The sequence below is a fragment of the Schistosoma mansoni genome (assembly GCF_000237925.1).
Source record: "Schistosoma mansoni, WGS project CABG00000000 data, chromosome 1 unplaced supercontig 0094, strain Puerto Rico, whole genome shotgun sequence".
NCBI classification, from domain to species: domain Eukaryota; kingdom Metazoa; phylum Platyhelminthes; class Trematoda; order Strigeidida; family Schistosomatidae; genus Schistosoma; species Schistosoma mansoni.
In genome coordinates, this window is record NW_017385991.1 from 1377074 (window position 1) to 1395986 (window position 18913).

General features: G+C 33.5%; 1 protein-coding gene across 2 annotated transcripts in view; it reads left to right on the plus strand.

Moving 5' to 3' along the window:
* Positions 1 to 9624, plus strand: part of Smp_102340.1 (adenylate cyclase type IX, putative) — a gene marked incomplete at both ends in the record, with an annotated part of 48740 nt that extends 39116 nt beyond the window's left edge. The window contains 4 exons of one of the 2 annotated variants that reach the window (XM_018791744.1): positions 676 to 759; positions 6101 to 6162; positions 8650 to 8685; positions 9622 to 9624. In XM_018791744.1, coding sequence (XP_018645159.1) covers positions 676 to 759; positions 6101 to 6162; positions 8650 to 8685; positions 9622 to 9624 — 185 coding nt within the window. Of the gene's footprint in view, positions 1 to 675; positions 760 to 6100; positions 6163 to 8649; positions 8690 to 9621 lie in introns of those variants that run through there. The other variant, XM_018791745.1, reaches the window with a different exon arrangement.
* Between the last annotated feature and the right edge of the window lie 9289 nt (positions 9625 to 18913).

Sequence of the window (18913 nt, forward strand, 5' to 3'; positions counted from 1 at the left end):
TAGTACACCTGGTCATTACACTATCAATTTGTACTTTTCACTTATTATTAATTTTGGTTATGTAATCTATTCCACTGTTATCATTCACTCATAAACTGCCTTGATTTGTTTAACAATTTCGTATATGCATATAAATATTACTGTATATTAGAGTAAAGCCTGATGAGGATCTAGTCGAAAACAATACTGTTCACTTATTTACAAATATATCGTTTCTGTTAATAACAATCTAACGAATGCTCAATTTATTTTGAATTATAATGTCAAACCTTGGTAATGACACCTACAAAATAGCCTCTGTTTTAATGCTGTTTGTACTGAGTAGTGATACAATGTAGTAGTGATGCAATGTGATAAAGATCTCAAACTTACTTTACTTGTCTATCTTATAAAAAATCAAGAGACGACTGCACTATTTTTTATGTCTTGAATATGATGGATCGGAAAAAAATAGTTGTAGCAGCTAAACTGGTAGAAAACTTTCACGTTTGGACATCGATTATAGTTACTGTTATTTCAAAACATTCATAAAATGTTTTTTACTATTTTGAACGTAAGTTAGACAGAAATTTATTTATTTTTATGTTAATCATATTTCAATTCGGATGATGGTTGTTCAATAAATGTTGATTATTTTTGTAAGCATAATCTATTCACCCTTTTCATTTTCCATAGATATTCGAAAATTTAAAGTGTTAGTTGAATTTTTCAATAAAGAAGAACAATGTTTCGCCATTAAACATACTCAAGACGAAGCTAGTAAGTGAACTTAATCTTGTTTCCATAAAACATTTTCGCTTTTCCCTATTCTACTAACTTTTTTGATTTATAAATTGCTGGAGAACAACTCCAAAAATCAAGGAATAATTGGACAATCGTCTCAACTCTATAAGAACAATGTCTTCTCAGTTATCACTGTTGTCAGAATTGTGATATAATGTATAACCTATGGTACTAGATAATTATCTCACCTTATCGCTAACTGACTGAAATTGTAAATGTGTGCATACCTTTTGATTATTACTAAATTATTTTCAGGTAATGTGCTCATCGGGTAGACAGACCTCAAAGTTCTAGGATTGTTGTCTTATGGGATTGTAACATGGCCCATCACTCCTGTTAATCTTTTGTGAACAATGGGATTGAACACCGTTTCTTCGACGATTTATAACGCCATATCAAACTAAGAAGTCGAATATGAAGTTATTATGAAGATCATACTTTAAGCGAGGTAGGCAAATGACCCGACCGGTGGCAAGTCAAAGGAGTGAATCTGCGTATTAGTAAGCGACTGTGTAAATAATCAAACCAGTCATCATAATCTTAATACATAACTAAATATGGGATTAGTCATTATGTGCGTACGTTGAGAAACATACATACAAAGGTTCACACGCATTATTTATACGCGTACATACAATTGACTATACAGAAATAAAAACAAAATTCTTAATTAGGTTCTTATGATACGTTTTAAATAATACATTACTTGATGTCAGTGCACGTTAGAAACAAAGTCGAAATCAACATTAATCCCCAAATTTAATTCAAACGACCAAGGAATAATTTATCTTAGAAAAAACCCTACTCATCATCTGTGCACCAATAGTATGCAGTTTTTTCTATAATAAATTTTACTTAATGTTATTATCGTTGATAGACAAATAACGTGATGTTTTATACTGCTTAATTAGTTCGTTCACTGTGGTTAAGTAAAGTCACGAATGTGTCTTCTTCAAACATCGTATCCTTGTATGGTTGACTCCTGGATGTTGCATACTTTTTATTATTATAAAGTTTAATAATTCATTAAAAAATATTGGTGAATTTAAAATAATACTGTTAGTATGTATTTCCATCTTACAATCCGATTCTTACCACTCTTATGTTATTTTTACTTTTTTAATAGTATAGAATTGTGGTCTAATTATTCATTAGTTTCGTTTGTATTCCATTTTTTAAATTGGATATCTGATTAAGATTAGTTATTATTTCTAATTTGTTGTTAGGTTAAGTGTTTTCTTACCCTCAAATATTCAACTGATATACATGCCATTGGAATCTCACTTAATCATCGTTTATAAGTGTTAGATTTGCTTTTCAGTACTATTGAAAAGACTGACAGAAGTTTATGGTTACACTCTGAAGTTACTCCTAGGTATGAGCGAATCAGACGATATTGGCATCATAATGCTTCAAGTGTGATATCCGGAAAACCGATAAAATGACAATAAGTCTCAGGAAATAGTATATTTGAACGGAAGCAGAGATAGATGAACATGAGATGACTGCTGAGTTAAATATTTCAGTGAAGAAAAGTGTTTTGCGTCAATTATGCCTAGGATATGGTCATGATGTTAGATGAAGTCCCTTCAACTAGTGGTGCTTGTTAAAATAACGGAAATCAGCATCATTGTCGAACGAATATTGGAAGAGTTGAAATCTTCTAAACCACTTTTCGGATCATTATTATTAATCTACTAATTATTTTGGTTCGTGTTTGTTGGCACGTATACATCTTATGTGGATTGCTTCAATATAGTTATTTTGTCATAATTTTTATAGAATAGGGGGACTGTGGCTGACAGATTAATACAGAGCGCGCATTTCGTTCTATTTGGGACTAGCAAACTAAATGTACGTGCATCTCTTTATTGATGGTCATATAAGGACTTGGATCTAGTATCTTTCGTTTGAGGGATCCAATCCTTTAGGAAAGTTAGTAGCTATCTAAACTCATTAGCTTAGTGGAATTGCAATCCTCAGTTATAACTTATAAGGAAGGCAATCAATTTAACGTGAATGTATGATCAACTTTCAACAAATTCTCATTGGATTACTTTATGAACTTTAAGCACATTTTTATTATGATTTGTGTTTCGTGATAATGACTCAGTTCATAAATTTGAATCCTTGTAATTAATATATAACTGATTAACCTAAATCTATTTTTAGTTCTACTGAAGTCATCATTATCAGAGCTTCCTTTATGAAACTGAACTTCTTAATCTAGTTAGCGGGGCAGGGAAGAAGAAAAAAGTTATCTCATTCACTTTATTGAAGTCAAAGTTGTGAAATATTAGCTTAGTATATTGACGTATCTATAACATGTCGGGTGTTTGATGAGAAGGATTATTAGGTTTGAGTTCCGATATGAACACCAATACTCAGGTGCTGGTACATCCATTTGACAAGTCCCACCTAGGTGCTAAACACAGTCCATCCAGTATACACAAATTTATCTTCGTTTGTTTATTTCAAGTTTTTTTTCATTCAGTTAGTTGTCACTATCTGTCCTTTTTTTTCATGTTTTTCACATTGAACTATGTACGTGTGTTATATATCGTCTCTAATATGTAGAGAAACAGAGCACAATGAGTAAATTTAATGATCATAGTGTAAGCAGTTATTCGCCCAAATCTTTAAATGTAACAATCATTAGCTTCTAAGGAATATAGAAGCCGTCAAACACATATTTCTAATTTCTCATTCCTTTCTTCTCGTTGGTAATTGTCAATTTCGCTTTTTACCGTGTATATGGGTTTCTTACGCGTAATATTTATTATTGAAATGGGTGTTATCAACTAAAATCCTTGACCTTCAGACATTAAGTTTGAATCACATATTTTCTTTGCTTTCTTTCGTATGTTGAAAGACGAGGTTTTAAATGAAAAAAAATAGTTGGCAAAATATAATATATTTTTTCACAATCTAGCTTGTTGATTCTTGTCTTTCATAATCACATCGATTAGCTAGATCTCGGGAACCCTTAAAAAGCCAAACATTTTAAATCTGGTCATACCTATGTTGGTAACGTGTTTGACAATAATTATCAAAATAATTGATTAGATTAACCACATCGCTTGTCTCAAGAAGCTCACCAGCTCCACTAGGTTAGTGGCTAAGGGTGAAAATACTGTATATCAATTTGTCCTGTATTATTTTACAACTGGGGATCTATGTAGATTGTCTTCAAACCATTGGAATCCTGAAGTTAAGTGTAAAGTACTCTGTAAATGTTGCAGATCAGTTGGTGAGCTTATGATCTTTGGGAAATCATCCATTATTCCATTAATTCGCTATTCCAACTACCAACATACCAGAGATGCAGATGTGCTGGTGGACCTCTCAGAGACAAACATTCTATGGTTGAATGTTGTAGACGTATGGTTCAAAACTATTGCCAGAGGTACATTAGTGCCACTAACTAATGCCAGAGTTACCCCTAATCCGGCAGTACCCGAAGAAAATTAATGTTGGGATGATCCTGCAAATTTCTCGCAATCGACATGACAAGCTCATGAAACACTGAGGAGCATTTCATCCAATCAGCGTTTGATTAGAAGTTTTGTTGGAAACAGCGAAAATGAAAAGTCACATGTAGAGATTCTGATTGGCTGATTAATACACTGCTACTATGTGTAGTAGTATTCTAGAATTTTCAGTAAAACTCAAGGACTTTTAAAGTACTATAAAAACCCTATATTTTCTGTACATAAACGAACCTTTGAAGTAAAGTGCTTCCCGCATATTTTGTGCCTTTTCTCTCGTGTTCAAGTCGCTGTGTAGTTCTAGCTTGGGGGTACAATACTAGCTTAGGATCCGAATATAGCGTTCAATCTGCGAGACATATCAATTCACCAGCCGAGTGTATGTTCGGAAGGAAAATCCGGACAGTCTTTAACAATGTGTTGCCACCTAGGGAGACAAATAAACCCATGAATGAGTATCGCACGGTCACTCGTAGCTTCCAGGTGGGTAAATGGTACTTGCCAAATCGTATCAAGGTGATAGGAATTGGGAACCAGGTGTTATGGAACGTCAAATCGGAAGTGTACTGTACTCAATCCGGAGAAATGTCAGAACGTCTGTAAGACACCTAAATCAAATTCAAAGGGACGGCAGAACATTGATCCCACAAAGCCGACTCCCGTTTGAATTGCTCGCGGATTCATCTCGAAAAAGCCCTCAGAAGCGCAAATGTAGAAGATATAAAGACGCAAGGGCAAAGCGGTACAATCTTCGAGAACCGCAAGAGAAATGCGGTAACCAAGTTTCAGGTGGATCTGAGAAATGCCTTACGCGGCAGACTTTAAAGGTGGTAAGTGTGAGGACAGTCCGCAGGTAAACTTGAGGATGCTCTAAGAAGCTCAAAAAGAGCCGAACATATTCCATCCAGTCAGCTTTTTAAAAAAATATTCCAGAATCACTACATGTAGCTTCCCCATTGGACAAATGCCAATAACCTCCTGTGTGCGAATTGGATAATTTTAATGATGATTTCGTTTTTATTAAAAACTGTAAATACCTGACAGTATTGTACAGTTATTGACACTGTTTGGAATAACATTCCTTCCAGTTGTCTTCTGTCTTCTCATTTGCAGCTTGGGAAGGTTCTAGCGTTCGAGTGCTCAAGTTATACGCGGCATACTAAGAATTTCTAGATTTAACACTAGTTCGAAATGATTCTAACTTGTCAAATTGATCTTGAAATGTGTGGTATTATTCGTCTATGTTTGTACGTCCCTCGACTTGATTTACGTTCTCTGAACGAAATTACTACAAACAATGTGGTTTCATGTTTTTTCATCACGTTTAAATAGCATTACACATTATTTTATTAGTATTGAATTTAACTAAGCATCATGGTAAGAATGTGATAAATAGGAAAATCAAATGAACATTGGATTCAAACTCAATTGCTTCAAAGACGTTTTCAATAATCACACTTAGTAAATTCGAAAAGGTGAATTTATTTGTGTGAGCCTTACATTATACTTTGGCGAACTTGTGGGACTTTTAGTATCATAGGAAGCCAGCACGTTACTATGGTTTTGTGGAAAAATGACGGTCAATTAGTAAATTCACTTATATTTCAATTAATAGGTTGCAAGTGCAGACCTCACCTATTTCAGTTTGAGCCACTGAATGATTCTCAAACGTACACTTGTTTACTGACTTATATTTAATTAACTTCGGCTATTTCCCTTGTTCTCTTTTGAAAAAATTCTCTCTATTGGTTATATATACAAATACATATGTGTGTCCAAAGTAACTTTTTCAAATGTTTTATTTTCTCTTTCCCATTGGGAATCTGTAGTGATCAAAACATATTTTATTGAAAAACGTTTGGATGATAAGCCAGTCGTCAGTTTGCCACCAGTAAGTGAAGTTTTATTATCTTTCTCCTCAAATGTTGTGTTAGTTTTACTTTTTACTGTCAGAGTAATCCAGTTTGATGTCATAGATTTTATACCATTTTTTCATTCTTCACACAGCGCTATACTGTATAATCAATCGATAGATAGATTAATTTGTTACCTTTAATAAAAATTTATATCCTCACCACTAAGCCATAATTTTTGTGTAGGGTATATTGATATTATCCTATTATCTCAACCGAAGTGGGACGAGCTTCTTCGAATATCCAATCTACTAATTGAAGCTTGAGTACTCTAACCACTGAGGCCACAGCTTCTCTATGTAATCATGTCTTAAAGTATGTGTTTATGTGAAAGACAATTTAAACAATCCTAACTTATGCTAGTTAGTTGAAAGTAATCGACCTAGGTTTCATCCAAGTTTACACTTGTCACCAAAGTGTATCTGCAGTTATCTGGAAACCGATCTCACACTGCTAAGGTATCCGGTTCGCAATTGATATTTTGCAGGATTATGATAGACACATTGATCACTGAGTAGTAGCCGTTGTCATTTTTGTCCTTACCGCTAATCGTAGAATCAGACCTAGTATCAGAGCATAGTGCATGTACGGTTCAGTGACTTACACTAGTGTATGTATTGCAATTTGGTCTATAGAATTGAATCTGCACGAACAACTGTACGTTGCTATTCAGTGGTCAGTCAGTGTAATTTTTGAGCTATTGTTAAACTATTCTTGCAACCTCCATCGCAATAACAGAAGTCGAATGTTTTGACTGTTGAACCATAATTGTCCTCATAAAATATATGCTCATGTCATCAGATTGCTGATGGGAAAAATTATTAAATATTTAATTAAAAAAAATAATAATTCCAACTAGTCTATGAGTTACGTTATTGTTGTGTTTATTTATAATTCATATAATTACTGATAACACAGGAAATCACAAGAGCAATACTTACAAAATATGATCAATATATTGTAAATAAATTTAAGAGGTAAATATCATGTAATCAATAACATGTCGATAAACACAGTTGTTCATTTATAAATACAACCAAGAAATATTTCTTCCAATTAAGATCTGTGTTACCCATATGAAGAGTCTAATCATCACTAGTTTTTCTTCCGAGCGAGACGTAATGACGCATCATGACAGAATTATATGATTTCCAAAACCACAGTTGGAGAGTTGCGATGATTCGACAAACACCAGTCTTATTATGTTGTCGTTCATTTCACTGCCGTATATTTATACAGTGACCACCTTTCCATTTCTGTCATTCAATTCCAGCGTCAATAAAATAAAACACAATGTATTAGCCGCTTGGATAAAATGCTAATAATAGTGTGTATCATTGATGAGAAGAATTATGAATATTCACTTACATCTGTCTTTATGACAATATAACACAAAATAATAAATTTATGACATGCATCAATTTCTGATCAATTAGTTGGTTAGTAACAGGGATTGTTCGCATACAATAACCCTACACTATTAGTGACATTATTATTTTCTGGACATAAAACATGCAAGAAGTGATGGGTAGTTTACAGTGAGGAACGCTCTCCAAAAAGATTTTATTTACCGAAAAATATCCTACTCTTAAATTCCTTTTTTATTGTAGGTCTCTTTTTGAATATTTGTCTCATCTACTTCTACAACCTTAACTTTACCATCCATTTGCAACGGTGTTCTCAATATCATTTCCGAGCACACATAAGTGCATCATTGTAACCATTGTAGTAATGTTACCTCAGTTACGTTAGTCGCATCAACTGGATTTAATACATGGGTTCTTATTAATCACTGGATAAATAATTTCATTATTATGAGTCATTAACTGAAGCTCAAGTGGCTGTAAACAAATGTAATCCATGATCCCTTGTAATATCAAAGAACATTTGAAATATAATCTAAGTATAATTATTCAATATTTGGTAATTAACTAAATGTAAATACACCAGATTAATTTGCAAATGTTCCCTGTTTTGTTATTTTAATCACTTGTCCTGTCCTAATGTTACTACTTCTTAAAATCCTATTATTTGCAAGCATTTGACGATATCTTGTTACAGTTAATCCATATTACTCTAACTGGGAAATATTACAGAAAATTTGAACGTGTTTTAATGTTACTTATTTTTTTCCAAGTTCAGGTTTCGTGTATTCAGTTTTAAACTACCATTTTGGTATGATAAAACCTACTAATAATTACCTTATTATGTCTAAAACTCTTCAGAGTTCGAAACGGCCATTCATTAGTGAAACATTAAATGAATATATTAACCACCATTGCCACTGATCCATACTTGCCCAACAGTGTTTCTACTTGTAGTTTATGTTTACTCAGTAGAAACGTGCTTATTACGTATAAATGTTTTTCTGTAGTGTTTTAATTGTTTTCACTAAAAAAAATCAAAATGATTTTAGTTAAATAATAATGACTTTTTTAATATTTTTTTCCTCCCTTTCCTTGTAGATGCAACTGGAAGTTGGTCCAGTTCAATTACAAAGTGTAAGTTGTTATTTGATGTTTTGTGTATTCAGACTGTATATGTTCATGGTCTTTACGGTATGAAATGAATGGCAATTGATCAGTTATTGATTATGAAACAAGGAACTATTTAATAAATCTTCATTCTCTGTTAAATAATTTGTGAAGCTTATAGTTCAGTCGGTCAGATTAGTTTGTTCTCAGTCGTCAACTTTCAGGTTTTAGCTACTCAAGGTTCACTTCGGTTCGGGTAACCGAACAGTGTCTCTCTTACACACACAAAACAATTAAATATCTCAAAGCCAAGTATGTGGACCAGGTATATATATATATATATATATATATATATATATATATATGGTAGATAGAGCAGATAGACAACCTTGAACGATAGATTTCGCCGACGCGTAATTAGTTTATTAGTTGTGAATTTTGTACGCTCAAAGAATATCAATTACTGTCAGTACCAGTAAAAGTTCTTAAATCTCCAAATACATCAGTTTCAAGGAGCGTGATTGTAAGGATTTCACAGGTTCGTTCACCTTAATTGCCTTCATCCGATCCTGGGAAATCACTTACCCGATTATGTTATCTGTACACGAGTACGTTATTTGAATATTCGTTCAAATGGTATTATGGAAGATCTCTTATAAGTGAGTTTATCACAATTCAATAGACTATGAAAATTAATTTATTCTTATCATTTTATACTGAATCTTTGTTGCTTTTTTTACATAATGTACGCAGCAGAATATCACTTCATCTCATTTACTTCGAAGTGACTAGATCAAGGAAGACATAGCACTTATTCATGAAATTATTGGTTTACACCCATGAAAAAATTACTTGATTATCAAGTATAGGTTCATGTACCCGGAATTTAGAGAAACACGTTTATCAGAACTAATTCTATTACTACTTCTATTTCGACCCGACTTTTCTCTAAATTGATTTAGGTGAATCAGAGTTCAAACTTGCAGCCTATTTCCTGAAATTTGAATGTTCCAACCACTATGTCATTGCTTAAAGAAATATCAGTTTTATAGATGTGGCGGTTTATGTTAATGCGTTTCTAGATCCTAATGTGAGTATGTATACACGTTAAGTTTTTCCTTTAAAATTTCCACTTTCTGACTCCTTTATTCAATTACTTATAGTGTCCCTTTGTACATGCACTTTGTTTGGAATCTTACGTTTATTTAATTGCCAGAACTTTATCAAATGTTTCTGGGAGAAAAATACAAATGTTTTTTCAAACGTTAACAAATTTATACTAGTGTTAACGTAAAACATATCATTAGTTATAACAATAAATTCTTTTTTGTCGAAGCTGGTTTACTTTTTTAAAAATAATTATCTAGTTCTATTGTGGTTTGCACCTCTTATGTGGATAATTTATAAGTAGTATGTAGTAAGGAAAGGAAGTGGAATATTTACCAGCAGAACGTTGAAATAAGGAGAACAGGAAGGAAAGTGGAGAGCAATCGAAATAACAACAGGATTCGAAGAATGATACATTATATCAAAGACAAGTGAAAGAAGATATGTAAATGATGTGTTAAATGTATGATTTTCTTAGTTTGTTAAGGCACTGTGATTTCACGTAAAACAATAAATTGGTTTACTGTATCTGAATCTTCGTTCACTGAACTATGTGTCTCGATTTTCCAAAGCCTTTTTTGTTTCATGTTCAGATGAAATTTGCCATAAAATACTGTCTCTTTAGTTTTTTTTTATCTCGTCTGTCTTGTTATGACTACAAGTTAATCAACATCTAGAGATGATTCGCCAATTATAATCCCGATTATAATTTCTTTACCTTGCGTGTACTATTTCTTATGTAGACTAGCGTTCTAAGCTTTGATCAATGATACACTTTGACTGGCAAGAGTAACCTAGAGTTAATGCCGATATAATCTTAGCTTCTTCTGGTCAACCAATATGTTCACCTTCTATCCTCAGTTTCAAGTACAAATAAGTGAATACGACAGGCACCTTCAACCACTAAATCATTTTATCCCAAAGAATGATTTATCAGACCGTAATGCACTCCAAATAAAAAATCATACTTTACAATCGTGCCATAAGTGTCAGAGAACGGGACAATAGTTGACTGATTAATTAGCCATAATTAAGGGACAATAGAAATAAATTTGACAAGCTGTGGAGCTAATATACAGACTCAAACATACTTTCGAACGGTGTAAACGAAAATTTGCGTCTTTACAATTATTATGTCTCCAGCCTAAACACCTCATTGTTGTACAAATAGATTGCACTGATAATACTATGTACAGAAATAATTTATCTGGATACGTCGGTATGATTTATCTAAGTACATCGAAATGCATAGATGAAGTTCCTTTTTATTATTCTCTAATTCCTGTCTTGTCACCGACGGTAAAATGTATATGTGTTTGGTAATGCATATATTCATCTCTCTGTTATTCATATTGGAATGAATTGATATGACAAAGATTACTGAGAGCTTATAGTGAGTCGTATATCATTATGATTATGGGAGAGAATCAACAGGAAGCCCTCAGTTTTAATATCCATGCCCCTGGACACTCGTTGGTAAGATATATCATTCTTGAAGGAATTTACACTTCATTTGGAATTCGGAGACGCTTCATCCATCATCATAAAGACGTTGCTGTTTACTTATTCGGTTCATTGCTGTAATCCATGTACCCATATGCAGGGTTTTGTATCCGACTTTAAACCACACACATAATATATATATATATATATATATATATATATATATATACTTAGCTACTTAAACAAAACTCTAACTTCTAGGCCGTTATTGTTTACAGATAGGAGGTTTTATTTTTTATAGGTTTACTATTTTTGAGAAATCTTCATAGAACTCTGTTCTCGAGCTGAATAATTTATTTGTACAACTACCATTTTTCTTTTAGACTAATAATGTTTGTGATACTGAAACTGTTACCACAAATAATAACCCATATGAATCACAGAATATTGACACTGTTCTCTCAACAGCGATAACTACTACTATTTCATCAACTACGGGAACTCACAACATTTCTACCTCATATCATTCATTCGTGAATAACAAAAGTACTAATAATGTTGCTAAGAAACCAGATGTCATTACACATAATGATCGAGATGGTAAAAAGCTGGTGGATACCAGTCAACTGTCACAATCGATTTCAACAGTCCTAACAGAACATCGTCTCTCTATGGATAGTAAGAACATAACTGTGCCGCTGACTACTACTACTACTAACACTACCACTATAACTACTTCGTTTTCTATTAGTCGTGGTTCTGATGTGGAAATGTTGCAGGCATTACAAGATTTCGTTCAACCCGATGAAATTTTCATTTTTCCACCAATATCTAGATTAACTTTGAATTTCTTTGTTCCCATGGTTGAGAAAAGTTATCGACGTTTAGGTTTACGACGTCCAAGAATGCATTCTATTGAGAAATTGTCATGGTCCACACCACGTATTGCACCATTTATTAATACAATTACAGAGACAATATTGATTTTTATTATTGCTACAACATGTTTCATTGTTTTTCCAGATGCTCGAAAAGCAGTAAATACGCCAACTTTTTATATTATTCTATTTATCGCCTTCATGGTACATACACTGTTATTGGCATTGTTAATTTCCGATCTGGCTGCATGGGCCTGGTGTCCAAGGCGTGGTATCAGTAGTAGTAGTAAATCCATGTTGAAAACTCCGAGAAGCCGTTATGACTGGCGACATATAGTGATTCGGCTATATGGGAAGCTATTTCGTTGGAATTCACGCAATGTGATAGGTGTTTTTATTTTGATCCTACCAACATCTGTTGTATTGTCGACGTATTCTTATTGTCTATTTAATAAATACACACCTTTAATAACACTCGATGCGGCATTAAATCATAAAGACGCCTATTATTATTCTCACATGTTCTATGCTACTTATCGTGCACAAATTGGTTTATTGTTCACTTTTATGTTTATCAACTGTACATTATACACGTCCTTTTCTTCTTGGACTAAAACTATTTCAGCTACATTCGTCTGTTCATTGGGCATACTATTGATATCTTTACATAGAACACTTCAGTACACATGCTCGCCACAGCATGTTCAGTCATGGTATTCATTAATAAAATATAGTTTTAATGGTCCAGAAATTGTTGAAGAACGACTAGAAAATCAAAATTCATCATTGTTACTAGGTTTTCCTAATTGGTCATATCCAGCCACGTCTGATAATGCAGTGTATGAGTATATTATGATTGGATTGCTTACTTTGATTCTAGTCGGTGCATTGAATCGTGAATTTGATATAAATTTCCGACTAAGTTTTCATCGAGATTATGAAGCTCAACGAGCTAAAGAAGCTATTGGTCATCAAAAATTGCAAGCTGATTGGTTATTAGAGAACATTATTCCATATTATATAATGGATGATTTACGTCAGCATAATAAATACTCTCGACATATTGAAGATGCTGGTGTAGTTTTCGCATGTATTGCGAATTTCTCTGAGTTTTATGACGAACAATATCAAGGTGGTCAAGAGATGTTACGTGTTATGAATGAAATATTTGCTGATTTTGAGCATCAACTCGCCTTATCAAAATATAAAGACGTCGAGAAAATCAAAACAATTGGCTCATGTTTTATGGCTGCTTCAGGGTTAAATATGACTGAACGTAAACGCAATAAACGATCAGATGAACATTTGTGGGCACTGCTTGATTTTGCTTTGGATTTAATTCATACACTAGATGATTTCAATCGCCAAATGTTCAATTTTCAATTTGAACTAAAAGTTGGTTATAATATTGGTGAAGTGACAGCTGGTGTTATTGGAACTACAAAACTATTATATGATATATGGGGTGATACTGTCAATGTGGCTAGTCGTATGTATTCAACAGGTTTAAAAGGTAGAATACAAGTTACTGAGGCTGTTGCTAAACGCCTAGAATCACGTTATATATTTGAATACCGTGGTGAAGTGTTTGTCAAGGGTAAAGGTAATATGAAAACCTACTTATTAGTAAGCCGTCGAAATAGTTAAGACGAAGGGATGATTATCGAGATAATTTCACTGAAATGTATATTGTCTGTTCGTTTGTGTTACTACTGGTACGGGTACTACTCATAACAATTTGGTCAGTTATAACGCCTTCGTTTCTGGTCACTTGATCAATAGAACAATTTAGAAAATTTTAAAAAGTATGATCTGGATTTTTTACTTAACTGCACAAAAAAGATCCCTTAATGGATCTTTACATATACACATGTTTGTTATATTTCTTCTTCGCTTAATCATAATTTTTCAATAAACATAAGAATACTTTCGAGAAATAATCATATATTCAACATATTAGTTTACACCTGCAATCATCATTTTTCTGTCTTTGCCTTCCTTTATTATCGTCTTTCTACACAGTGATTATTATTGTTGTCATTATCGGTTTGCTTTCATTTTCCTCATTTCAAACAAACTTTCATCTACTGTGCATTTGTCCTAGACATCCATCGTCAATATTCTATTGGTACATTTAGAAATAATAATATAAATGTATTAAATTCTGTGTCTTTATATATATTGGTTAAAATAAAGTGTTAATTTTTTTATGCTTGTGAACTCGGTCAAAATATTAGTTGCGTATTTTATTCTATATTACATTAAGCGCCGGACCAATTGATTGTTATATGTCCCACCTTTAATCGGAATCATGTTTAGTTATCAATCAATTTTGTATTGGAACTATATTCATCCAAATACATGCGTGTATGTACATATGAACCTTGTGAACGTAAATAACTTGACCTGAAAAATTCAGCTGTTATATTGCATTTTTTTCATGATTATCTAGACTGCTTTTCACTTGTTTTGTCCTCTTCATCATGATATTTTAAAAGAAAAAAAGTGGTTATGAAATTGATAGACATGCATTAATATCTACTAGCCTTTCGTTGTCGTGACTGTTTGTATTTATTCTCTGGAAATATATAAGGTAATCTCTTGTTCAAGCTGAAATCCAATCATCAATTACTTGGTGAAAATTCACATTTATCAGTTCTACGTGTTCTTTTTGTGGTATTAATCATTATTGTCTTTACACAACTGAGAGTTATACGTATGATTGCAGACTCGTTCACTTATTGTTTTCAAAATGGTGTTGTTATCTCACGTTCAACTGATCGCTTTTTCTAACGGTTCCTGTCATTCGTTCATGTTAACTACTTTCTGTTTTGTCTTTTCTTTCTAATTCCTTTGTTAAATTTGAGGTGTGATGGCTTCTCTCTATTTACATATTCTCTTCTTCAATTCTTTTTGAATAATGGATATGTTGCATCGTAAAGTAGGGGATATCTTGAGAAAACCGCAAAACAATAGCTGATGATGGCGACAGTCATGATATATATTCCGATTTTGTTTGATCTTATTGTAGTTCTGTCTGAGTTATTATTACTTATTTTAATGTTTAAGATGAATAAACAAGTTTGTTATGGTGATGTACTACTTAGCTATATATATTGAGGCTGAATTACCGGCCTGTACTTTCACCTTCATAATAAAACATATAATCGAACTCACCACAACTTATTAATAAGGGTTTGTTAAATTCGATGGTCTTGGACTAATAGTAGTTACTAGGGGACAATTGAAAGCCAGAAATTATTCAGCATCCTTTATACATATAAGGTTCAATTTGTTAGAACAAATCTCGCTCACATCAAATATATTACAATGAAAAATTCGATCATAGTTCTCAGTGGAAAATTGAAAGAAGAAAGATATTTCCAATCGTTCACCCATTAATATCAACCTATTAGAGGAAATTAATATAATTTAACGATTCACCATAAACAATTGTTCTTATTTTATCAGCTAATTAATTTTCTAGTTATGACGTATTTGTTGTAGCGTGGATCTTAACTCATTTGACATAACCTAAAAGAATTCATATTGTATTCAGGACATAATTAGACATTGAACCAAGGCAACCAATTGATTAACTTTCTTTCGGCAGTAAACGTCCTACCAATAACCGTCTCAGATTGCTATTCAGAACCTAACGTTATTTTTATAATTTTGTCAAGTAAACAAATTGAAATAAGTGTTAACTCACACTTCAGTGAACGAGGATTCAAGAGTGGAGAAGTGTCTCATTGTTCAACACAAAATTACAGAGTGCGTTCATAACATACGAAAATCACATTAAAAACGTTATTCGGACATCTTTCTTTTGTTGTTCTTAACATGCTCCATGGTTCTTCAAATTCTGTTGTTACAAATTCTCACCGCTTCTCTTCCTGCTCTCTTCAAATCAATCTGTTCATTCTTCGTCTGCCAGGCATTCCCTTTCTGAATGGTGTTACATAGTACTTATATCCGTCAACATAAGCAGCCTACAGGACAATGCTTCAAATGTGGTTTCATTGCCCGATTTTCATTCAAATAGACGACCACATAGGTATCCATACCGTTGGGTAGAGAATTAATAATAAACATTTATTTTGTGATATACCAATGAATAGGGAAATTGTATTTCTGGTGTTTCGTGAATTAGTGTAAGCCACCTCTTCAGAGTAAACAAATAACCAACACTAAATCAACACAAGTTCAAATAGTACAAACGAAACAATGCGTAATATTTTTAGTACTATCAAAATCATAATAGGTCTGAATATGTCAATGTCAAGTTATTCTTGGTCAAGGTGGCTTTGTATGACCTGTCACTATTAATTTGAGTCAGAATGTGCGTATGAAAAGTGTATGCATTTGTAATATGAAGTAGTAGGGTTGAGACTATGTGTCCGTATGTGTGTGTAAAAATAAAGTCGAATGTGGTTGTCTGGAAGAATAAAGTCCAGTTTGTATGAATATTCAGGCCTTTCCTATTGAGGACAGAGGGGTTTAGCATTATGTTAATCGCTTCGATCACTCGCCTCTCTTCGTAGTTGGGAAAACCCTTCTGAATTATTTTTATATTTTTAATATCGATTTGGTGATTATTGAGAAAGCATGTAACTTGTAAATTATCCAATTCTGCACGATTACTAGTAGGGCTTTTTTGTAACTTAAATGTTCTTTGGCACGAGCCGAGAGCCCACGGGAATACTATCTAATGTAAAACGTATCACAATCAACACAACCTAATCTGTAGACACAATTTTGAATGGAAGTGAAGGGAATTTCATCTTTTATTTTAACTAAAGCGTTTCCGGAAGTGTTATTCGTCTTATATAAAGCTTTAATCTCGTAAGTTTTAATTATATCTGTTGTAATTCTTCTGTTGTACCTCAGCGGTAAGGTACGGTACCAATTCAAAGGATTTTATTAGGATTGTTATTTTTCGAAGGACAATGAATATACCACAGGTATTGTAGTTTGACAACACTTCAGCCATTCACGCCTATAATCCAATCGTGCCCACCTAATGAAATCAAAAGTCAGAAGCGAGGAGGTTGGAAGATATACTTTGTAGATCATCAATATATCGAGAAGTGACTTATCTAAACTGGCAAGTGATCGCAGGAGACATTGAGCACGCCTTCCCAACTCGTGATCTGATGCGGATGCATGACCGAGTGCCTTCAGCTAGGTCAGTTCATTGAAATTAATGTGGTCAGCATCCAATGTCGAACACTTACAGAGCTATTGATTTTAGAGATTAGGACGTGGCCAGCCAGAAGTTTAAACCCAACGAGTTTCTCGTTGGTGAATACTCTTCTGATAGCTTGCCATGTTTAGCAGCGTCTGGTCGTCTTTCCCTACAATAAGGGACTATGAAGTACAACAAAGTAATAAGGAAAAAAAGTACAATCAAAACTTCTGTTCATCGTAAACTTCATCATTCTTTTAATCGTATTTTCCAGCTGCCCTGGAAAAAAAAAAGAAAATGTAAGTATATGTCGAAATACACTCGTACGTGCGTAAAGACACAAAACGGGCGAAAAAAAGGTAAATAAACTAATACACTTACGACAACCTAAAAGCAATTATTTTTGTTTTTGGAAAGAAATCAAATATACGCATATTATTAAAAAAAATTTTTTTGGAATAAATATATCAGTATAAGCATATTGAATTTTATCATATATAATACTTAGGAAAATAGGCAAAATGTTAACTGGTGTCTTATGCGCAAAAGTCGTTTAAATGTTCTCGAAATCTTACTCTTCTTCTAGGATGCGTTGTTCTAAGTTTATTTTCAGATACTGCCGAAGTATCGACGTGCATGTTGGCTGTAGGATGAGGTATTATAAGTATAAGAGCCATGTCGTTCGATTGTGCCGAAGAATGTCCTTCTAAATACGCTGCTTTTATTTGATCGATGCTGATGCTATCGTTAGTTCCCTTATCCGACTATATAGTACTTCGGTACACGCAGACGAAATTTGAAGGGTCCTTCGTATACTGATTTGAATGGACGTCGATGTGAATCTCGACGTACAAAGATATGTGTACTATACCGTAAGTCAGGTTGACCGAAAAAATCAGTTGATTGCGGTTGAGTGTAAGCAGGTTTAACTGAACACATTGCGTTTGTACGAGTTTAGATCCATGTTCATCGAAGAAGATGAAGGATTCACGAATTCTCCTGGAAGTGTCGTTCCATAAACGAGTTGAGCTGCAGTGTGTTCGATTTCAGATTTCACTGCAATGCGAATACCTAGTAAGAAATTTGTGGTGTCTATCCACCACATTTTAGCCCCAAATGCCCTGGTACGCCCGAGAGCAGCTCACATACAATTGAGTTTGTTTAAATCTAATTTGGTTAAGCCCTTTTGTTAGCTTATTCAACGGACAGTCACTCGTACAACAACAACCTATCTATACTATTGTACCTTTATTATGTACGCTTGAGCATTGCTTTCTGCCTACGCATGTATTAATTCTACTGGCCTCATATTATTCGCTTAATTGATTCGATGATACATGCTTTTCGCTTTGTATATATATGTATATCTTAATCCTGTTGACTGATCTGTACCGCACCCGCTTACTCGCTGATATGATTGAGTGATCTGCCGCTCATTCGACTCTCAAGCTCACTCCCCTGAATCAAGGTAGCACTATTTCCTGCTTGCTTAACGTGTCTGTAATTTTGAGATATCCGCATTCGGTCAAATAATAAACGAAATCATCCCTTCCCATACGCAGGCCCAATTGAATGAAAAAAGTTCTAAAACGAAAAAAAATGCTGTATTGAAACTTTTGAACGGATGGTCGGATCGTTG